Below are 24,163 nucleotides of genomic sequence, written 5' to 3' on the forward strand. Positions count from 1 at the left end.
AACTTTAAGCTGAACTTTTTGATAGAAGTCTAAGACTAAATCATAACATATTTGTCCTCTAAAATAGATAATTCTAAGTAAAATTAAAAAATTTTCAACATAACTCATAGTTACTCTGCATATGTATTATAGTTCCAGGTTTAACTTTAGTTTTTTTAATTCTCACGTCAAATCAAACTATTGGTTTTCAGTGGAAATGGGAGAAAGGAAAGGGATCTTTTAGAATCATCTGAGTTTTTTTTCCAAAAAACACCTTTCAGGCTCCTCCCCACTCTCCAACCCCAACCAGATCCCCTGGCCTTACCATATCAGAAGCTAAGGGTTATGATGACTATATATTTTGAAAAAAGTCTGAAGCTATTCTGAATGAGTAATTCTAATTTTAAAAGCTGTCATTTCCATAGTTATTGTTTTTTAACAGTTCATATAAATCTTGTTGGCTATTTGGAATTGGTTATCTGGGAAGCTCAGAGAACCTATATTTTAAACACAAGCAGTAGGAGTGGAAATGAGGCCCAAAGAGTCAATTGGAGATTAGTAAACTTTCTGTAAAAGTCCAGAGAATAAATATTTTAGACCATCTGGTCTCTGGTATAACTAAACTCTGCTATTATAACATGAAACCAGCCACAGACAATAGATAGATAGATGAATGAGCAAGGTTGTTTCCTAATAAATCTTTATAAAAACAGGCAGCAGGCCAAATTTGGCCTTTGATTCTGTTTTTTCATTCCTGGATAAAAAGTTTTTACATTATTTTAATTTGGGAGGGAGAGATGGTAGTATAGTATTCTACTGCAGTTTACTTTGTTTTCACTTAATGCCTTTTAAGAATGATAAATAGAGTACTGGTTTATTCTTTTTAATTGCTTTGTAATTTTTCTTTATAGATAAGTTATTTATTTAATTGATTCCCTATTGTGTGACACTTAGCAAGATTCTGGTTTTTGATATTAGAAGCAATGTTTCAGGGGTGCAGAGGTGGCTTTGTTGGTTAAATCCAACTGTTGGTTTCAGCTCAGGTCATGATCTCACGGTTTCATGAGTTCCAGCCCCACATCAGGCTCTGCACTGACAGTGAGGAGCCTGCTTGGGATTCTTTCTCTCCTTCTCTCTCTGCCCCTCCCCCATTCATGTTGTGTGTGTGTCTCTCCCTCCCTCAAGATAAATAAATTAAAAAAAAAGGAACAGTGTTATAATTAATTCTTTATGTATTTGTTATTTTGCAAATATGCAGGTTAAATTGCTACAAGTTGTGATACGTATCCAAATATATACCTCCAGTTTGACACTTGTCTTTAGGCTTTATGGTTTTTTTTGCCATGAAGTATTTCTTTTTATATTATATAGTTTTTTTTTTTTTGTGCCTTTTTATCATAATTAGAAAGGGTTCTGAGTATAAAATTGTTCTCTCGTACTTTCTTCTAGTGGCTCCTAATTTCATCTTTTACGTTTAAGTCTTTGAAGCATGTATAATTAATTTTGGCATGAAGAATGAGGTATGGATGCAGTAGACCTACTCAGTCATCCAAACATTATATATTGAACATTTTATCTTTCCCCTACTGAAATAGTTTTATTTTTAATATATACGAAACTTCTGTTGAATTTGAATTTATTTTTGGACTCTCTCCTTTATATTGATTGATATGTTTTCTAACCGTGTATCTTTGTTTTAGTTATTGTTATGTATAAATATTTGTAAAAGCTGTTCATTTTTCAGCTTTTACATGCTTTCCTATGAACTTATTTTTTTTAATATAAATTTTAGAAATAGTTCTTAAAAATCTCATTTTAGAGACGTCAGGTTGGTTCAGTTGGTTAAGTGTCCAACTTTTGATTTCGGCCCAGGTCATGATCTCACAGTCCTGAGATCAAGCCCTGTGTTGGGTTCTGGGCTGGGCATGGGACCTGCTTGGGATTCTCTCTCTCCCTCTCCCCCTTCCCTGCCCTCTATCTCTTTCTCTTCTCTCTTAAAAAAAAAAAAAAGAAAAGAAAAGAGAAAGAAGAAATCTTATTTCATTGGATATGTGATAAATTTATAAGCTAATTTATAAGTCGATTTTGGTATTTGGTTCTTCTAGCAAAGAACACAAGACATCCTTAATTCAAAATATTTTATGCCTCTTGGTGGCATTTTAAAGTTTTCTCCATAAAGATTAATTGTGCAAAACTTTTTTGTAGTTGTATGAAGGTATTTATAACATGGATAGGTTTTGGAAGCTTTTGATTGTTGAAAGATTGAATTTCTAAAGCAACAAAAATTTTTTAAAATGTTAAAACAGCAACTTAATGTATATTTTTGAATCATTTCTTACTTGAACTTAAGATTATACACACAAAAGGAACAATGATATGCAAATAGTTGCTGATACTTTGTTACTTCAAAGTGAATTTTATTTCCTGTATTTTCTTGAAATATGCTAATGGTATATATTAAGAGTATTTATCATAAGTGAAAAATGATTTGTCAATTTTCCTCTTATGTAACAGATCCTATGTTGTTTATATCTAGTTAATTTTGTCTTCTAAAGATGATGAAATTATTGAATATCAGCAAATGTTACATAACCTGAGAGAGAAATTGAAAAATGCCCAGCTTGATGCTGATAAAAGTAGTGTGATGGCTCTACAACAGGTAAAACCTTTTCAAACTTTGGTTTATTAAAGTAGTCAACGTGTCTAACTTAGTGGCTTGCACTATTGGGTATATAATAAAGTCTTTTAAAGTCCAGTCCCAAGAAACAATTAGAATTAAGTTTAGAGTTAGGTATAGAATTATTTTGTGTATTTTTCTGTGTTGATGCAGATAATACCCATATTGTTTTGATTGAGAATTATTTAATAAGAAACTTAAAAACTTTTATAAACTTAAAAATAGCTTCATACTCTATTAACATTTATCATATCATATGTTAGTGCTGAAATGTCCTGTATAATGTGAAAAAAGCTAAAAGTGCGGTTGTAATTTGTGCTACATATTTTACTTTTGGGACAGCTGGGTGGCTCGGTTGGTTGAGCATCTGACTCTTGATTTCGGCTCAGGTCATGATCTCACGGTTCATGGGATCAAGCCCCATGTCCGGCTCTGCACTTACTGTGCAGATCCTGCTTGGCACTCTGTCTCCCTCTCTCTCTGCCCCTCCCCCACTTATGTTATCTCTCTTTCTCTCTCTGTCTCTTCTCTCTCAAAATAAGTAAACATTTTAAAATACATAAAATAAAAAATAAAAAGATTTTTCTTTTGGTAGAAATATATCCATGTAGCAGTTATACTTTCATCATCTGGGCTCTGTGGTCATAATCCAAAAGAGGGAAATTTGGGTAGTATTTGGAGGATAAGAACAATTGCAAGGGACAGTATTTTGAATGAAGCACTGTAAGGTGAAAGATGGTAATGGATGGGTCATGAGGAATGGTAGCCTGAAAGTCCTATGAAGCCATTAATGTTAGAAAGTTCTGGAACTCCCTTTGCCGGGATGTTAGCCATTATATCCATCTGTGTTAGAGTGACAGCAGTGTACCTAACACTGTGTAGTGTAGTTGAGGGTCTACAAAGTAGTAGAAGACATAATTTTGATCCATAAAAAATATATTCTATAGTCTTGTTGAAAAAACACAAGACCTACTTTTTTCCTTACTTTTAAAATGTAGGTTAACATTCATGAAGAAATAACATTCATTATTGAAAAATATTTTATAGGGTATACAAGAACGAGATAGTCAAATTAAGATGCTCACTGAGCAAGTGGAACAATATACAAAAGAAATGGAAAAAAATACTTTCATTATTGAAGATTTGAAAAATGAGCTTCAAAGAAACAAAGGTAATTCAATGTTGAATAAGTATATAAAGTTATTTTATGTACCATCCAATTTTACAAATATTTTTATTATGTCTTGTCATTATATGTATTATTGATTTTTCTTTTTGAATTTTATCATAATTTCAAAAAATTATACAGTATGTTATTACTACTTTACATATATTGCTAGTGTTTAAATTTTTAAGTGATGGAGATATTTTCAGTAATTTTTCCCTGATGAAAATTACATTAACATTTATTACCAGATTAGTTACATGAAGAAATGAAAAATGGTGATATAATTAATTATACTTATTTATCCCCTTTTTTTATAATTAACAAAGAATAGAAGAGAATAAAATTGTGATGCATGTAGCAGCATTGTAGATAGTTTTCAGAAGTTCTTTGACTCATCAACATTCGAATTAACCTTACCCAATTTAATGTCTCATCTTATTCTCCCTACCCTGGGTCATACTGCTTTGCCTAATACATCTAAGTAGAAGCACATGCAACATCAGTGGTCTTCTGTTGCCACAGCACTACATGCCATAGTTATACCAGGGCACATTAATGCAAACTATTCATGATAAATTCATGACGGATTTAACATAGTTGCTGAAGATAAAAAAATAAAACACAAAGGGAAATAGCTAGGGAGTGTGTGTGTGTGTAAGTGAAATAATGGTGGTGGTGGTGGTGGTTGGAGTTGTGGTTGTAATTTTTTTTACATGTTTTTTTGTTTTTTTGTTTTTGTTTTTTGGTTTTTTTTGGGAGAGAGAGTGTGTGAGTGGGGGAGAGGGACAGAGGGAGAGGTCTCAGTGTGAAGAACTACATGGGGCTCGATCTCATGACCCTGGGAGTTGGAGGCTCAACACACTGATCCACCCAGGTGCCCCTGTGTGTTGTAATTTAGAAAGTGAGGCAAAAGCCTCATTGAGGAGATACTTGAACAAACACACCAAGTGAGGTAGTAATCCAGGCAGATATCCCTAAACAATGGGAATGAGTGTAAAGGCACTGAAGCAGGAGTGTACCTAGCATGTTGAAGAACAACAAAGAAGCCTTTGTGGCTGGACCAGTGGGCAAGTGGGGTAATAGGTGATGAAATCAGAGGTAACCAGGGACCACGTCATATGGGGACTTACAGTTCACTATAAGGACTTTGGCTTTTATTTTAAGTGAGAAGAAGCACCAAAGAAAGTTTCTGAAGATGGGAGTGATATAATTTGATCCATGCTGTATCTGCAATAGACCATAGGGGTGTTAAGGACAGAAGTAGGCAAACCTGTTTAGGGCTGGGTTTCCAGCAGGTTCAGAAATGATTAGGTACTTAGTTAAATAGGACATGTTAAGTTTGAGATGCTTATCAGACATCCAACTGAAAGTATTAAATAGGCACTTGTATTTATAGAAGTCGAGATGGAGGACAACAGTCTCAGGCTCAACATATAAATTTGGGAACCATATGTGTAAAAATGGTAGTTGGAGTCAGGAAGCTGGCTGAAATCATCAAAGGAACAAATGTTAAGAAAAATAACAAAGATTGAGCCCGAGGATGCTTTTACTTAGAGGCTAGGGAGATGAAAGGGAGCAACCGAAGGAGGCTTAGAGATAGGGGAAAATCAGGAATGTGTGGAGTCCTGAAAACCACATGAGGAAAGTCAGCAAGGAAGAGAGTAAGCAACCGTGTTTAGAGCTATATCCAATGCTGCGGATAAGTCATGAGGAGCACTGAAAATTGACTAGTGGATTTAGCAGTGGTCATTTTTGGTTTAAGAGAAAGTAGGTAGAGATGAAATAAAACAGTATGGAAACACTTTTGAAGACTTTGTATGAAGGGAAGGAGAAAAATGGAGTAGTAACTTGCATGAGGAAAAGTGTTTTTTCTTCTTAAAATGGAAGAAACAATCATGCTTCTAGGTTAAAGGAAAGATCCACTAAAGAAAAAAAAAATTGATGCATTGATGAAGCAGGAGAGAGAGAACTTCTGGAGCAATATCCTTGCGAAGGCATTGGGATGGGAGCTAGCGTTCCAGTGGGGGTAGTTGGCCTTAGGATCACAGAGAACTCATCCATAATAACAGGAAGGAAGGTGGAGTGTGTAGATACAGAAGCAGGTAACTGTGTAGATGACCTGATGGTGGGAACAGGTGGAACTGTATTGATTGCTTCTCTTTTCTCAAGCAAGTTAGGATTGGGGAAGATGTGTTAGCAGTTTGAGGAGAGAAGAAAAGAGAAGGTATATAATGGCTATCTGGAAGAGTGAACAGACTAGGGAAATGTAATATGATTGTTGAGCCAACAATAAAGCCCATTTGTTATACTTATTTCTATGTGTGTGTGTGTATTACGTATTTATCAGAATTATACTGTGACAGTAGTTTAAACTGCTTTAAAAGGGTGACTGATACCATGGGTTTTGCATATTCCAGCCACCAGGAGAAAAAGAGGCAGTTGATCTCTGCTATCAAATAAGAAACAGGTCTTATCTAATGACATTTCAGTCCGTCCACAGTCCTATGACCCCTAAAGTCACAGAAGGTGTGTCTACTAATGTATACTGTATACCTGAAGTGAATTTGTAAATTGACCGAGGTTTTCATTGGCCAGCATTAGGTTTAGCTATTAGAAATAGAGATTTGGTAAATGGTAGCAAAATCAAGACAGAAGTTTATTTTTCTCCTTGTGTAATGATGTAGAATTAGGCAGTCCAGGGTATTGCTCTCATCTGTTTCATCCAAGATGGACCTTTCCCCTCCTATCCATATCCCAAACTGCAAGGTAGAGGAGGCAGGGCAGGAGGCATATGACACACACTGAAGGTTAGTCAGGTAAATATGTTGTGGAGAGCCATGTGGAAGAAGGAAGAATAGATACTGGGAGGAGTCAGACTCTGTTACATTCTCCATCTAGGCTTTTTACTCCAGAGAGGAGGGCTCGTTTCTTATAAACATACGTGATCTCCCACACGAATCCATTACCACCTACTTTTAAGTATGTGCTCCAAATCAGTGGGTGCTCATGGATAAGAATGATTTGTGTTGATCATAGGAATACGATATTTACCTCAAGCAACAGTTTGGTAAGGAAATCTAGGTGGAGATTTTGTAGCTATGAAGTTTAGCTGCAAGTGGCAGAAAAAAATCAAATGTAATAGTGTTTTAAACAGGACAGAAATATATTCTTCCATGATGTAAACAAAGTTGAAGCAACTAGTTTGGGGTTGGTATGATACCTGTTCAAATATTGGGTATCAGGTGCCGTGTTACTTGTTGTTCTGCCTATCTTAACGTGTAGTATCCATTTCATGTTCTGAGTGTTTGAGTTCCAGACTTAATACCATATTCCAGATGGCAGGAAGGAAGAAAGAGGCATTCAGTCATCTCCTTTAAAAACAGTTCCTGAAATACACATATGGCTTGTTTACTTGTATCCTGTTAGTCACACAACCACATCTAGCTGTTGGGGTATAAGAGGAAATTTAGTCTGTATTTCAAATGGCTGTGTGTCTAACTAAAATTGCAAAGCTCTAAGGCAGTGGACAAAGGTTCAACAGTAGGAACAGATAGCTCATGGTTTTTGCCACAGTGATCATTCTTTGAAAACAGTGTTTTACAGTCTTTTATGAGCCATAACCTTTCAGCTAAGATTTTATTGAACTTTTTAACTTGTTTTATCATGAAAATAAAAACAAATTTTATTTTAAAGATATAAAATTATAAATTAATATTAAAGGGATTTTCTTTAGTGACACAACTCTTTTCCTGCTTCCAGTATTGGAATCAAGGATTTAAAGGAAGAAGTAGTCAATTCAATTCTATTAATTCATGAATTTTTTTTTTCCCCCTGTAGGTGCTTCAACTCTTTCCCAACAGACTCATTATATGAAAATTCAGTCAAAGGTTCAAATGTTAGAAGAGAAAACTAAAGAGGCTGAGAGAACAGCTGAACTGGCTGAGGCTGATGCTAGGGAAAAGGATAAAGAACTAGTTGAGACTCTAAAGCGATTAAAAGATTATGAATCGGTATGTATTTTTATCTTGTCCATCAAGGAGCTTACAATATTCTTGCCACTTACAGTGAGACTGTTCTATGCTGTATACTGTGTTCCTTTAAAAGCCTTCAGAAGTGCTTTGTGTTCAAGGTTCTCTTACTCGAACTTTTGAGTAGCATTTACTTTTCAGCAAGAGAACTGTTTTCTAATCATTTGATCAAAACATTTTGCCCTGATAAGCAACTTTGGTGAGGCAGCAAGTTTAGTTTTCTTGTCTAGATGTGACACCATTGGTTTATTTGATAAAAGTTATTTCAGGGACAGTTTTGCTGCCTACTGTGCCGACATACAGTGCGTACTCTGTACTTTTGGTATTTTTAAATCTAATTACCACTAAAACAGGCATCTAATGGCTTACGTATTCTAATAGTATCACTAATTTATTATTCCTTTCCTACATTTTGTTATGTGTTTTATATGTCATTTTCTGAGTCACTTTGTTATTAGGATGCTATACTGGGAAGTTTCAGCTGTTCCATTTTCCATCATTATTGCTGGATTTGGTTTTTGAAAGAACAATAAAAAGCATTTAATGACACAAATCTTACATATATGTGTACTTCTGCTTAGACTTAATAAGAAAATAAATTCATGAATTTGATAATTTATTCAAATAAACCATGTTATACTTAAATTAGATTGGATATTTTTCAGGGAATATATGGTTTAGAAGATGCTGTTATTGAAATAAAGAATTGTAAAAACCAGATTAAAATAAGAGATCGAGAGATTGAAGTATTGACGAAGGAAATCAATAAACTTGAGTTGAAGATCAGTGATTTCCTCGATGAAAATGAGGCACTTAGGGAGCGCGTGGGTGAGTCATCTTTTAAGTCCATAGTTTGATCAACCCTAATTGTCAAGTCATTTTTTTGTTTTCCTTCTTGTTTATTCAGTATTACTTTAAAATAGGTGAGTGTTTTTTTGTTTTTTTTTTTTTCTTTTCCCAAATCAATCCTCTAAAAATATTTAAAACAAAAGTGGAGCTGCTCTGATTGAAGTGGGGTTGAGGATTAAATGGGGTTGGGATGGTGGGTGGTCAGACCTGGAGCAGGGTTTTATTCATTCTGGATCTCTTCATTAATAATTGCTTGTTTAAAAACTGAAAGTCTACTAAGTTAATACCACACGTTAGAAGTTAACCACCCCCCATCTGTATGACCCATGTTAGTTTGCAAAGTGCTCTTGTTCAGGTAAATTCATGAGGACATTTAGAAGTACTGGTTAAGTACTTGACTTTTATATTTATGCTGCTTAATTTTTACTTTGGTCTCGTATTTTAAGGTTACTATTGATTCTAAGAAGTAATTGGTAAATTTGGCTTGGAAGTTTATTGATTTCAGTAAATAGTTCATTACTGAACTATAGTATATTACTATACATTTGAATGTTAAATTTTGACAGTGCAATCTAAATTGCTACTTTGAAATGAAAATAAAAACCGAAATATTGATTTCATTATACTTGGTAAATCCCAGTTAATGCTTTCTTAGAGTTAAAATGATCATCTGCGAAAACTATTCTCTAGAGGAAGGAAAAGTAAATATTTATAAAGATGATTTATTTGTAAAATGTATGTAAGTACGACCCAGAATCATGCCAGTACCCCAGGTTAGCCTTCTGATCAGCTTCAGATCACAGCCAACTTTTAACTAGAGGTCGCTAAAGATGACTGAGCCAATTGGACAGCTGTCACAAACACCAGATTGTCTGTATTTGAAAGCCTCCAAATCTTGGTTTATACTGCTTGAGACGATCTTCATGTCTACTCAGTAATAGAAAGTTAGGCACGCTGGGGACATCAGACTAGTAATGATAATGTAATTTATATTGATATTAATAATGACTACTGTGTGCCAGGCATTGGACTAAGTATGTTATATGGGTTAATTTTTTATACCCTTGACAACAAGCCGAAAAAATAAATACAGTATTATTCCTACAACTTAGTTAATAATTGACAGTGAGAATTGAGTGCAACTCTGTTTTATTCCAAAGCTTTTGTTCTGAATTAACACATTCTAGGACTTTCATGATAACCTAACGTGGAGAAGAAGACTGATCCTGAAATATATTGTCAGGATTTCCATTAATAATTGTGATAAAATATTGACTTGTAAGGTTATAGTTCAAATATCTGGAAATTCTTGCACAAAAAGTACCCCATTCTCTAGTGATACTAAATAAGTGATAATCATTTGCTTGATGATAACCAATTGCTATATGAAGTTTTTATAGTTCATTTGATTGTTGATAAGGTTTTAATTGTATTGCTTTCTATTTTAGGCCTTGAACCGAAGACAATGATTGATTTAACTGAATTTAGAAATAGCAAAAGCTTAAAGCAACAGCAGTACAGAGCTGAAAACCAGATTCTTTTGAAAGAGGCAAGTGTGATGGTCAGTTAGTTATTTTCTGGTTGAACTAAAAAGAAATACTAATAATTTGTACTTTGTAGATTGAAAGTCTAGAGGAAGAACGACTTGATCTGAAAAAAAAAATTCGCCAAATGGCTCAAGAAAGAGGAAAAAGAGCTGCAACTTCAGGTATATCCAAATCTATATTTGCAGATATATTCCAAATCTTTAAAAAATCATTGGAAAATGAATTGTCAGGAGCTGAAATCTTCTGTATTTTAGAAATATTAACATGGGTCTTCTACAAGTTTAATAAATGAAATGAAATAATGGCCTGATGAGAAGTATTTGAGTATCATTGGTTTCTATCCTAAATCTGAAACAGGTAAAAACAGAAAAATAAATAAATAAACAGAAAATAAGTGAAAAGAAAACTTTAGAATCATCAACTTTTGAAAACTTCACAGTTGGTCTGTTAATTTCTAGGCAATTCCAATACATTGTGATCAATAATGATAGAATTTAGTAATTTCTACATTAATATATGTGGCTGTTAATATTTTTTCCTTTCCTTAAGAGCAATGCATTGAAAACTTTTTGCAGATTATTCTTTTTAAGTAATGTTTTATTGAATAAAAATTAACTTTTTTATCTTACTTGGTATCAGGAGAATAATTGGTTTAGTTTTCTAATAGCCATTGCATTGCCTTTTTTTCAGACCATAGAGAAGGAATTTTTTTTAACTTCACCCAAGTCCACAAGTATCTGAATAACAGAGGGTTTTTTCATTGGTTGGTTTGGTTTGGTTTTGGTTTGTTTCGATTTTTTTAGCATCATGGTCTCTATATCAAAAAATTTCTAAAAGGAAAAACTCCATAATTTATTAACATATTAACTAGCTTACTCATTCATGGTTCTTAGCTATTTTATATGTCATTAAACTATTTTAGTAGTTATTAACAAACACTTTAATATAGAATAGGTAAAGAATGATAGAGAAGCTAAAAGTCATATTAGTTTCTCATATTATTAATATTAAAAGTGAGCTGTGGGGTGCCTGGGTGGCGGAGTTGGTTAAGGGTCTGACTCTTGATCTTGGCTCAGGTCATGATCACACAGTTCTTGAGATAGAGTCCCACAGTTCTTGAGCTCTGCACTGACAGCTTAGGGACTGCTTGGGATTCTCTCTGCCTCTCTCTCTGCCCCTTCCCCACTGGCACACACTCTCTCACAAAATAAATAAACTTGAAAAGAAGAATTAAAAGAAATAAGCCAGATTAGAAAGTGGTATAGGCTACATGTGGATCAAGGATTTTGGAAATAATTCTTTTGTTTGAGTTAGAACTTGATTTTACTTTTTAAGAATTAAAGGATTGGAATAATGGAGAACTCTTTTATGTTTCTAATTTGTTAATTCTTTTATGTGTAGGATTAACCATTGAGGACCTAAACCTAACTGAAAACTTTTCTCAAGAAAATAGAGTAGGAGAAAGGAAATTCGATTTTGCAAGCCTCAAAAATATAAGTGAAACACAATTAAAGGTAAACAGTATAAAGTGTTGTTATGGCAAAGAGAACGAAGAAAAATGTTACTATCAGTGCTTTCATTTCTGCCTCCCATATTTTATTTTGGACATTGCATCTTTTTGTAGTTGTTAAATAAAAAATAAAATGAAACTTTTTAAAATTTAAATAACCTGTTAATCCAAAGATTAATGAGACCTTATTTACTCTGAATATAGATTATGAGTTCAGATGAAATAGAGCTGCTGCATAGGAGACCTTCATTCAGTATCCCACAGTTATATCAGAATGGGCCAGAAGAGAATGTCACCGTAGGATCATTATCAAGAATGTTATCTGAAATTCAACATAGTGTAGAAAGTGAAGTGGAGCCTTTGGTCTCTTTAACTAAACATTCTTCATCCGTACAAGTAAAAGATAATAATTTAGGGGCGCCTGGGTGGCGCAGTCGGTTAAGCGTCCGACTTCAGCCAGGTCACGATCTCACAGTCTGTGAGTTCGAGCCCCGCATCAGGCTCTGGGCTGATGGCTCGGAGCCTGGAGCCTGTTTCCGATTCTGTGTCTCCCTCTCTCTCTGCTCCTCCCCGTTCATGCTCTGTCTCTCTCTGTCCCAAAAATAAAAAAAAAAAAAAAAAAATAATAATAATAATAATAATTTACCTCCAGAAATGATTACAATAAAGGAGATTTTTTAAAGCACCATGTCTACAATCTTTAAGAAATCTAGAATCATTAGTCATTACCTTTAGTAGGAAGAGCCATGAAGAAATAGATGACTACTTATACTCTTTCTGACAACTCCATGAAGAATGTGTCTAGAAGCCATCAGGTACTTGAGAAAACTAGTTTCACACAAAACGGTTCATCTTTACAAGCCCTATCAACAGCTTCCGACTTGATGGAGAAGTTATCACTTAGGCAAAAATCTGTGATAGTTTGTGAACAAATTCATGATAATAGGGCTGACATGGAAAAATCACAAGTAGCAACAGCAGAAGATGAACAGGTTCATACCCAGATAAAATATGCTGATACCAGTTTGAAAGAAGGTATAAGAAAGAGTGAAGTACCTTTACAGACAGAGGTTTTGAAAAGTGAACTTGAAGTTAATCTTGCAGATCCTGTGCCTATTACTGCACAATCAAAATCACCTCAGATAGATCCACTTGAAAATCTTATAGAACAGCTACAGAGAGAACTAGTATTTCTTAGATCTCAGGTGAGCTTTCCTCCAAATTACATTCCTGGGATCATTTTTTTATTAATGCCTTTTTAATGGCTTCTCTAACAAAGTTCTATAAAATAATAATTATAATAAGAATTTTTTGTTTGCATGTAACACTAATTTATACACACATATTCGTTTTTAAAAAATCTAAAAATGCAGTAAATTTGATATGAAATCATTGACTTGCCTAATTTATTATTTCTTTAGAATGAAGTGCTAGCACAGGATTTATTGATCAAGGAAGCACAGAATAGAAATGCAGAAATAAAGCTTGAACGTCATAGAAGCCAGACAGAACAGGTAGTATAAAGACAGACCATTAAAAGAGTAGATTGTGGTACTAAAGACAAAAACTTCCATTATATTTTTCTCCCTTTTGTTGTAGGGGCGGGGATCACCATCTGTTTTACCTTTCAGATTTTATTTTTATTACTGCTGCTAGGTTTCTATAGCTTGTTTCTTGTGTGTTACACCTCAGCTGATCAAATTTTCTTAACTTGGAAACTATAAACTATTGGGATAGTTTGTAAAAAAAATAAATAAATTTTATTCTTTATGTTCTTTACAGAATGAATTTCTTTCAAGAGAACTAATTGAAAAGGAAAGAGATTTAGAAAGAGGTAGAACAGTAATAACCAAATTTCAGAATAAATGTGAGTTACTATTATCTCTTATTTTTCGGTACTTATTTATCCTATACTGAAAACCATGGATCTAAAAGGATTTTAATACATTCTCTGTTTTCTAGTCTGTTTTTAACCTTTATTGTCTCCATAATACATAGACTTCTGTCTCATTCATCTGTTTGGTTTGCCTTGTCTATTCGTTGTCAGAGAAAGTTATTAATCTGGATTTTTTGTAATGACAAATAAGTCAGTTTTTTTGTTGTCCAATAAAAGTTAAGTGAGAAAAACAAATTTAAAAGATTTTTAATAAAGTGAGGGCAAAGTATGTTCATGATTTCTTTCTTTCAACTATGAAATATAAATATGTATATATTTATATATATGTGCATGTAATTTAATAAGGTATATCATTTAACTCAACCATTCACACATTGGATTTTAGTTAAAAAAGTTTTTACATTTATTTACATTTGTATTTCCAAATGGGTATTTTTTCTGTATATGAAATATTTGTTATTTGTATAGAATAGCATAAATTGTGAAGAAGGTAGTCACTGAATGAGAAAAATATGTCCTTTTAGTAAAAGAATTAGTTGAAGAAAATAAGCAACTGGAAGAAGGTATGAAAGAAATATTGCAAGCTATTAAAGAAATGCAGAAAGATCCTGATGTTAAAGGGGAAACATCTCTAATTATTCCTAGTCTTGAAAGACTAGTTAACGTAAGTTTTTTCATGTTAGTTTTGTTTTGTTGTTCCGTATTTTTAAGATGTTGTTCCACTGTTCTCCGGTCTTCATGGTTTATGATGAGATATTTATGGTCATTAGAGTCATTATTCTCCTGTTTGTTACATGTGGTTTTTCTCAGGTTGCTTTGAAAATTTCCTCTTTTATTTGGTTTTCACTAGTTTTACTATAATGTGCCTTGGTATGTGGGTAGGTATGTGAGTGTGCACATATATCTATGTATGTATGTGTATGTTTGGGGTTTGCTGAGCTTCTTGAATCTGTTTACTTATGCCATTTGTCACAATTGGAAAGTTTTCCACTTTATTTCTACAATATTTTTTCTGCCCCATTGTCTCTGGGACTCCAGTGGCACATTAGACCTTTTGATATTGTCTCATAGTTTTTTGAGGCTTTGTTCATTTTTTCTTCTAATTATGTATCTTCTCCTGATTGGGTGATTGCTATGTATCTTTTTTTAAAAATTTATTTACTTATTTACTTTTAATTTACATCCCAGTTAGTTAGCATATAGTGCAAAAATGATTTCAGGAGTAGATTCCAGTGATTCATTCCCTATGTATATAACACCCAGTACTCATTCCAACGGGTGTCTTCTTTAATGCCCCTTACCCATTTAGCCCATCCCCCTCTCCCGCAGCCCCTTCAGCAACCCTCAGTTTGTTCTTTGTATTTAAGAGTCTCTTATATATTTTGTCCCTCTCCCTGTTTTTATATTATTTTTGTCCTCCTTCCCTTATGTTCATGTTTTATATCTTTAATTGCACGAGTGAAGTCATACGGTATTTGTTTTTCTCTGACTTATTTCACTTAGCATAATACCCTTTAGTTCCATCTACATTGTTTGCAAATGGCAAGATTCCATTCTTTTTGATTGCTGAGTAATACTCCATTGTGTGTATATGTATGTATGTATATATACGTATATATGTGTGTGTGTATGTATATATATACACATATATACGTATATATGTGTATATATATACATACACACACACATATATATACACACCACATCTTCTTTATCCATTCATCCATCGATGGACATTTGGGCTCTTTCCATACTTTGGCTATTGTCAGTAGTGCTGCTATAAACATTGGGGTGCATGTGCCCCTTCAAAACAGCACACCTGTATCCCTTGGATATATATCTAGTAGTGCTGGGCTGTAGGGTAGTTCTATTTTTAATTTTTTGAGGAACCTGCATACTGTTGTGCAGAGTGGCTGCACCTGTTTGCATTCCCACCAGCAGTGCAAAGAGATCCTCTTTCTCCGCATCCTCACCAGCGTCTATTATTGCCTGAGTTGTTAATTTTAGCCATTCTGACTGGTGTGAGGTGGTATCTCATTGTGATTTTAATATGTATGTCCCTAATGAGTGATATTGAACATTTTTTTCATGTGTCTGTTAGCCATCTGGATGTCTTCTTTGGAAAAGTGTCTCTTTATGTCTTTTGCCCATTTCTTTACTGGGGTGAAGAATTTGTTTTTGGGTGTTGAGTTTGGTAACTAACTCTTTGGATTTTGGATACTAACCTTTTATATGACATGTCATTTGCAAATATCTTCTCCCATTCCATTGGTTGCTGTTTAGTTTTGCTGATTGTTTCCTTCACTGTGTAGAAGCTTTTTACCCTGATGAGGCCCAATAGTTCATTTTTGCTTTTGCTTCCCTTGCCTCCAGAGACCTGTTGAGTAAGAAGTTGCTGTGGCCAAGGTCAAAGGTCACTGATATTTTCCTCTATCATCTCCATTTTGTTTCAAACATCAGCCTGAGACTTGTGAGACTTTTTAAACAGAATTTGGAGTTCCCTTTGGCTGGTTATTTTCTTTCTGGAATTCCCATCTCACTTGCCTATGACTTTGGGCTCCATCTCTGGTTTTCTCAGCCAGAAAGATCACAGGTCACTACAACGAAGCCTGCCCACCCCACACCATCCCCTTCCCCCCCACAAAAGGAATATTCACTTTTCATTGGTTCTGTCTTCCAAGTTTTATCTCCAGAACCTTTAAATAGTTGTTTTTTGTATTAACTTGTTAAGCATGGGTCTTTTAGGACCTTATACCACAAACTTAGAAGTATAATAGAATGTAGTAAGAATATTTTAAATACTCCAGTGCTTACACATTGCTACAGGAATGTTAGCTATCAAATAATAAACTATTTATATTTACTATGTAGAGATTGGAGAATTCTACGGTATTAATGAGTGTTACATAAACTTGAATAAAATACACATTTTAAATTCTTAATATTTAAGGGGCGTCTGGGTGTTTCATTTGATTAAGTGTCCAACTCTTAATTTCAGCTTAGGTCATGATCTTTTTAATGTTTATTTACTTATTTTTAGAGAGAATGAAAGTGTTCGAGCAGGGGAGGGGCAGAGAGAGAGGGATTAGGACAGAATTCCTCTGCCAGTGCAGAGTCCATTTCAGACCTTGAATTCACAAACCCCCAGATCGTGACCTGAGCTGAAATCAAGAGTTGGACGCTCAACTGAGTGAGCCACCCAGGCGCCCCTAAGATCAAACTGTTTTCTGAGGGAAGCTCTACTTAGTAACCAAATACAAACAGAACAAATAGCCCAGGAAATCCTAATTTTGTCTATTTCAGTTGCCAGCTTCTGGTCTTCTCAGGACCCCTACTTCCAGAGATTTCATCTGCTTCTATCCTGGGTTGTCATTCTTTTTTCTGATTGGTATGCCCTCTGTGCAATTCACATGACCTTACCTGCTGTAAGAAATCTTCAGAATCAGTGATATGTTAGATATCTCTGCATTATGTACTTTATGTCACTTTCTGTAGCCACAGGATATTCTTCAGTGCCTCTAATTACCATCTATTTTGACCTCATTTTACTAAGAGGCCATGTACAACATGGTGCTATTTGTCAGCAAGACAGTTAACTAGACTACCTTGTCGTCTGTCACAATACCTCCTTGCACCTACTTCTGTCTTCCTAGTATAACTTTTGAATTAGTATTAACTTATTTCTGTAAGGCCTTCTCTGATCTCCTTGGGATAAAGGCTTGCTTTTATAAAACTACTGCCGCAAGTTAAACTCTGGATCACCCTCCTGAGCAGGAGATTGCACTTGGTTTTACTCATCTTAACCTTCCTTGTCTTCTGCCTTCCTTTGTGAAGCTTTACTTTGCAATTAGCAGTTTTGTTATGTATGGTTTATTTTTTTATTTTTATTTTTTTAAGTTTATTTATCTCAAATTTATCCTGAATCGTGAGATCATGACCTGAGCCGAAATCAAGAGTCAGATGCTTAACCAACTGAGCCACCCAGGCGCCCCTAGTTTCTTTAAAATGCAAATATATTTATATGTATGTACTGTATAGATGTGTATGGGGTATATGTATATTTATGTGTGCCATTGTTGGAGAATTAGGACCAGTGCAGCCTCTTGGAAAATATTTTACTATTTGACATGTTATTTTTGTTTATCCAACACTCTTAGATAATACTCTGTTACCATACTTTGCATTTTTATCATCTGTGCTTCAACTATGTGGAGAGGAAGCAATAAAAAGTCATTTAATTAAATGTAGTAACTATTTTATTCTTTTGCTCGTTCTTTACGGGTGCTGCATAGTTTCAAAATATTTGCATATAAGTTATCTCATCTTGACTGTATAAAAACTTTGTGAAGCAGACAGGTCTAACATTACCTCTTTAGATATAAGGAAAGTAAGGTATAAAGAATTTAATTCACTGCTGAGCTAGTAAGAGATTGGTTAGGATTTGAACCCTAGTCCTCTTATTCCCTTCCAGTTTTTCCAGTCTACCACTCTACTAAAGTTAGGTAAATGTTTGTTAATTGTTTTAATGAGGTAATTACTATGCTTGGTAAAGCTTATGTAAGTTAATCTAGAGTTTTGTAAATTTAGATTCCTAAATAAATGGATTTAGCATATTTTGTTATACCTGGCAGTGGGAACAGTAAAATGCTTAAATGTGAATTTTATTTAAGGGTAATTTTTTAAATGATGATTTCAGTATTTTGCTTCACATTTCTTCAATATAATCTAAATATGTTAGGCTATAGAATCAAAGAATGCAGAAGGAATCTTTGATGCAAATCTGCATTTGAAAGCCCAAGTTGATCAACTTACTGGAAGGAATGAAGAATTAAGACAGGAGCTCAGGGAATCTCGGAAGGAGGCTATAAATTATTCTCAGCAGTTGGCAAAAGCAAATTTAAAGGTAAAACTTTTCTTAAATAATAGAAAATGCTAAGCATTATGAACATAGGCTTAATATGAAACTTAATTTTTTTAAAATCACTGAGAAAATGCCTCTTAAATTAATTCAACAATAAGAAAACTCCTTTTTGGAGTTTTCTTAATTAAGTGGGAAATAACTACTTTTATAATAAAAAAGAATACAAAAATTCTAAGTCTCTGCCTGGGTTTCTAAATAGAATTTGAAAGTATAATTTAATTAGTGCCTGGTAGGGCATTCATACAGTTCTTTTTTAAAAATATTCTGTACGAAGTATAAGTTACTGCTTTTAAATTTGTCTTTGGGTGTAAGAGATGTGTTTCTCATTTCTGAACTCTGTCTTTCCAGATAGATCATCTCGAAAAAGAAGCCATTCTTTTAAGGCAATCAGAAGGATCAAATGTTGTTTTTAAAGGAGTAGACTTACCTGATGAGATAGCACCATCTAGTGCCAATATTATTAATTCTCAAAATGAATATTTAATACGTATCTTACAGGTAGTAAAAATTTTGCATGTGAATAACAAAAGTAATTGATAATATGTTTTTAATTTAGTCTTCATACATTCTTTTGAGTTCTTAGAATATTAGCATTGAGGTATATTTTTATAGATTTTGATATTAAATGGAATTTGTAAATAAAAGAAATTTATTCTTCATCTGCATGAGAAGCATGTTGACATATCTTGTGCACATACAGGTCATATGAAATATATGATAGTAGAATAACATGCAGCAGCCAAAGTAGTAGTGTATAATTAAGGGGAGACCTTTTATTTAGTGTTGGTTGGATAAGCAATTCAAGTGAATAAAGTCTTGACAGAGCTTTTTGGTGAAATGATTAGAATTGTTCCTTTTTTGTGTTAACTACAAGAAAAAGGTTTTAAACCCAATTGTCTTTAATGTTTTTCTTCCCTTTATCTTGTAAAGTGTTAGTTAATCCATTAGTGAATTAGGAAGGGAAGTGCTTGCCCTGTTTGTCATTTTTGCTGTCTATATTGTGGTCATTGTGAATGGCCTAATGAGAGGTGGTTTTCATTATTTCATTTAAAGTGTAAATATCCATAACATTATGTTCATTAAAAATATAACTATAGGGGTGCCTGGATTGAACGTCCAACTCTTGGTTTCAGCTCAGGTCATGATCTCATGGTTTTTGAGTTCAAGCCCTGCATCAGGCTGTATGCACACAGCACAGAGCCTGCTTCAGATCCTCTGTCTCCCTCTTTGCCCCTCCCCTGCTCACACTTGCACTCTCTGTCTCTCAAAAATAAATAAATGTTAAAAAATTTTTAAGGAAATATAATTACAAAAATGTATTTGAAATCAATGAAAATACATTTTTGACTATAAGCACTACTGTTTCCATCTCCTAGATGATCCATTTGTAACTGTACTTGAGTTCTGATTATCAAATACTTGTTTCTGTATTTGGAAATTAATCTTTTTTTGAAAATTAGAATTTGTGTGTTATCTAAGTCAGGGAGGGACAACCTTACCACTTATTAGAACATTACTTTATAGTGCATGTTATATTACTACTTCTAAGTTTATAACTTTAGCAAATTTTTTTAAGTTTATTTATTTTGAGAGAGACGGGGAGTAGAGAAGGGGCAGAGAGAGCAGGAGAGAGAGAATCCCAAGCAGGCTCCATGCTGTCAGTGAGGAGCCCGACATGGGGCTCGAACTCATGAACTGTGAGATCATGATCTGAGCTGAAATCAAGAGTCAGATGCTTAACCAACTGAGCCACCCAGGCACCCCTTAGCTCTTTATAACTTATTCGCCTGCAGTATAGGACACTGTCAACAAGTAATGACAGTATTGTCATGTTGCTTGAGATGAAATTCATTTTTTTTTTTTTTTATCTTTATAGAAAAAAAAACATATGAGAGGGATTGTGGTAGATTAGGGAGCACGTATTGGGACTCTGAAAACCTGTTCATAGTGGCAAAACAGGTACTTGGACTCCCATACCTAGGAGTGATGGACATAGCCAAAGCCTTTAGAGTCATGACCTGATTTCAGGTGTTCGATCTGCATGTAAATATAGCATCTGACACCAAGTTTGCCATAATATATATGCTTAGAAATGATTACCAAGTGTAGTGGTGATGAGTTTTTTAATGTTAAGCTAATCTTTCCAAGTCTCTTTCTTCATTTATAAAATGAAATAATTGGAAAGGACATTTGAATAGAGGCATGAACAGTTAAGTTCACAAAAGGGTCTGTGAGGCTCAGTGGACTGGAGGTAAGTTTGTAGCCATTGTATCTGATAATTTATATGGTTACGGAAACTAACAAATATGATAAAAATAATGTTACCAATTTTATAGTACTTCTTTTTAAACATATTGCCTCATTCCATATGCCTTAAACTAAGATGTTCAAAATAGTATAGAAATTATCTGAGCTGCTAATGGATTTGGTAACTATTCTCTTCTATATATTTTTCTGTAATCTTGTCAGATTATGAATTTATACTTTCAAATATAAAATATATTCTTATTCTTTTTTAATCCTTATTTCTAAACCAATTTTTAGGAACTAGAATATAAAGAAAATAAATTAAAAAATTTAGAAGATTCTCTTGAGGACTATAACAGAAAATTTGCAGTAATTCGTCATCAACAGAGTTTGTTATATAAAGAATATCTAAGGTATAAATGTTAACAAAACTTTATAATTTGGTTGTAGTATGTTCTTATTAATGATGAAACTAATGTAAGGGAATACTTAGATATTTTGTTTTACCCTTCCCTCATACCTCTTTCCTCCTACTTTATGTCTTAGTTTCCTTATCTATAAATTTCTGAGATAGTAATGCCTTTTTCATAGGGTTGTTATAAAATTTAATTAAATTGTTGCATAGAAATGCTCAGATATGAGCATTTGGTAAATGTCCTGGCACATGAATATTTTGTAAATGTCAGCTGTTAGCATCATTCTTCATCATCACTGTCAGCATTATTGATATATATCCATTGAGACTATTACATTTCTCCGTATCTCTGCTATTTCATCTGTATCAACAGAAAAATTTTCTTATTAGTCATTAGAATACCTGAGCAAAGGTGATTTAAACATGAAGGGTAATTATTATGTGATCTAACAAGAAACCCAAAGCTAATTATAGGGTAGGTCATGTTTAGGGGTTGTTATTATCTCCTATTATAGTTTATAAAACAGATGCAGGAGTTCAAGAAAGATGGAGTCATGCCCGCTGAAGAGGCAATTTTTTTTCCACATGACTTTTCATTTTTAGATAAAACATTTTTTCCAAAGTCTTCTAGCAGAGCAGATTTTGACTCAGATCACTTTAGCCAGAGTTGGGCCAATGAGCTGTCCAAGTCCTATGTTCAAGTCCAAACCATTCAGTGGCAAAGAGAATGAACGATGTCACTGTAATTTGTTTATGCTGACTGGATTTCTGGTGACTGGAATGTCTCTTGGGTGGGCAGCAGTATCTTACACACCTTTTAAGTCAAATGATTTCTAATAATGTTTGTATTCTATATTTTGCAAGTATTTAAATTAACACTGAAGCTTAAGGCTAGGGTCTGAAAATTGAGAACTAATTTCCAGAATTACTTTGGAGTGTTGATTATTTTCCTATTTTCTGTTTTCAATAAATTGTTTATAAGATCCATCATCATTTGTTATATTGTAACAGTTGTAGAGTTGTGATTCATGGAATAATGAAAGTAACTTGATAATTTCTTTACACTGCATTTATTTAATAAAAATATAATTTACAGGCTAAATCCTTTTGGAATGGAATTTTGAGTTATTCTGTTATCGGATACCAGTAGCTATGATGTCTGTTATTTCATGAAAACTTTAAATTTCCATAATTTAAAGTTACCTTTTTCTGTAAGTATTAGGTGTATTATATTGTCATTTTTAATTTTAAGTGAAAAGGAGACCTGGAAAACAGAATCTGAAACAATGAAAGAGGAAAAGAAAAAACTTGAGGATCAAATCCAACAAGGTGCTATAAAAGTAAAAGAATATAATGTGAGTAAAAACCCTTCAAAATCAATATATACTATTGTACAAATTAAGATAGCTACGTTCACTAAGTAATGTAAACGTGTCTTTGTGCAGAATTTGCTTAGTGCTCTTCAGATGGATTCGGATGAAATGAAAAAAACACTTTCAGAATATAGTAGAAAAATTACAGTCTTGCAAGTGAATGAAAAGTCACTCATAAGACAATATACTACTTTAGTAGAATTGGAGCGACAGCTTAGGAAAGAAAACGGGAAACAGAAGAATGAATTGATATCAATGGAAGCTGAAGTTGGTGAAAAAATTGGACGTTTGCAACGATTTAAGGTACATCTGATTTTTTTTTTTTTTTTTTTTTACTCTATGAAAACTTTCAGTTATGAGGAAGAGAGGATCATACAATGAACAGCCATCTCCTGGATTAATAGTTAACGTCTATTAACATTCTGCCATAATTGTTTCATCTTTTTTTGTAGGAATAAATTGTAGACATTTCTTCCCTAAATATTTTAGTGTGCATTTCTAAAAAAGCCTTTTTTTGTTTACATAACCACAAACTTTATCACATCTAACAAAATTGGCAATAATTGCCTCACATTATCTAATGTCCCGACCATATTCACATTTCCTCCGTTATCCCAGGATCCAGTTAAGGACCCTGTGTTGTATTTGGGTATTACATTCATAAGTCTTTATTTTTTTTCATGTCTTCAATATTCATAGAATCTCCCCTGTTTTTTTTTTCTCTTTGTGAAAAATGTTGAAGATTCGTGATTATTTTCTTTTGTAATTTTGTTTGTTCCTCTGTTTGTTATTTACTAAAAGCTTTGAAGCCTTGTTTATGTCAGATTAAACATTTTTTGACAAGAATACTCCATCAGTGATGCTTTGTACTTTAGAAGTAATTATTTATATTGCATCACTTCAAGAGATGGAATGTCTGGTAGTCCCGTGTTTAGTGAGTGATTATTATCTTAAGGGGGAGACAGCCATATATCTTTATTATAAAGTGATTTAGTTAACTGGTGATATTTTGGTCCATGCAAATAACCAATTCTTTGTTAGTGCTCGTAATGGGTTTAGCATCCACTGATGATTGTTGTTACCTGACTCAGTTATTTCATTAGAGTTGCAAACATTATTTTTCTAGTTATATTATACTTTCTACACTTATTAGCAGATATTCTTTTATAAAATATAGAGCTTTTCTTCATTAGCCCAGCCTATTCGGTTATTTTGAAGTATAGTTCCTACTAGAAAGGCAAGACAAAAGCTTCCTCCTTTCCTTTTAATGACTAGTCTTCAGAAATCAGAGTTGATATACTCTGCTTCTTCTACCTGTTTGCCCAACTTCCCCATCTTTCTCTTCTTTCAGTATCATTACAGACTAACACACTTAGTCATTATTTGTCTTCATTTTGGCCAATGGGAGCCCTTTAAATTTTTTTTTTTTTTTTACATTTTATTTATTTTTGAGAAACAGAGTGAGACAACGTGTGAGCGGGGGAGGGGCAGAGAGAGAAGGAGACAGAATCTGAAGCAGGCTCCAGGCTCTGAGCAAGCAGTCAGCACAGAG

The 24,163-nt window shown here is 33.7% G+C and overlaps 1 protein-coding gene across 7 annotated transcripts in view; it reads left to right on the forward strand.

The window, feature by feature from the left end:
• CEP290 (centrosomal protein 290) overlaps positions 1 to 24,163 on the forward strand; it is a 92,891-nt gene that overhangs the window by 12,280 nt on the left and 56,448 nt on the right. For all 7 annotated transcript variants that reach the window (XR_009265487.1, XR_009265486.1, XM_058741841.1 and 4 more), the window contains 14 exons: positions 2,516 to 2,638; positions 3,704 to 3,827; positions 7,662 to 7,834; positions 8,518 to 8,680; positions 10,150 to 10,250; positions 10,322 to 10,409; positions 11,650 to 11,762; positions 13,541 to 13,625; positions 14,180 to 14,319; positions 18,394 to 18,558; positions 18,925 to 19,074; positions 21,121 to 21,236; positions 22,491 to 22,593; positions 22,684 to 22,914. Coding sequence is in view for 5 of the 7 variants with exons in the window: in XM_058741841.1 (XP_058597824.1) it covers positions 2,516 to 2,638; positions 3,704 to 3,827; positions 7,662 to 7,834; positions 8,518 to 8,680; positions 10,150 to 10,250; positions 10,322 to 10,409; positions 11,650 to 11,762; positions 13,541 to 13,625; positions 14,180 to 14,319; positions 18,394 to 18,558; positions 18,925 to 19,074; positions 21,121 to 21,236; positions 22,491 to 22,593; positions 22,684 to 22,914 (1,875 nt within the window). In the remaining 2 variants the exon portion in view is untranslated. The remainder of the gene's footprint in view (positions 1 to 2,515; positions 2,639 to 3,703; positions 3,828 to 7,661; positions 7,835 to 8,517; positions 8,681 to 10,149; positions 10,251 to 10,321; positions 10,410 to 11,649; positions 11,763 to 13,540; positions 13,626 to 14,179; positions 14,320 to 18,393; positions 18,559 to 18,924; positions 19,075 to 21,120; positions 21,237 to 22,490; positions 22,594 to 22,683; positions 22,915 to 24,163) is intronic.

The sequence above is a fragment of the Neofelis nebulosa genome, chromosome 8 (genome assembly GCF_028018385.1).
Source record: "Neofelis nebulosa isolate mNeoNeb1 chromosome 8, mNeoNeb1.pri, whole genome shotgun sequence".
NCBI classification, from domain to species: domain Eukaryota; kingdom Metazoa; phylum Chordata; class Mammalia; order Carnivora; family Felidae; genus Neofelis; species Neofelis nebulosa.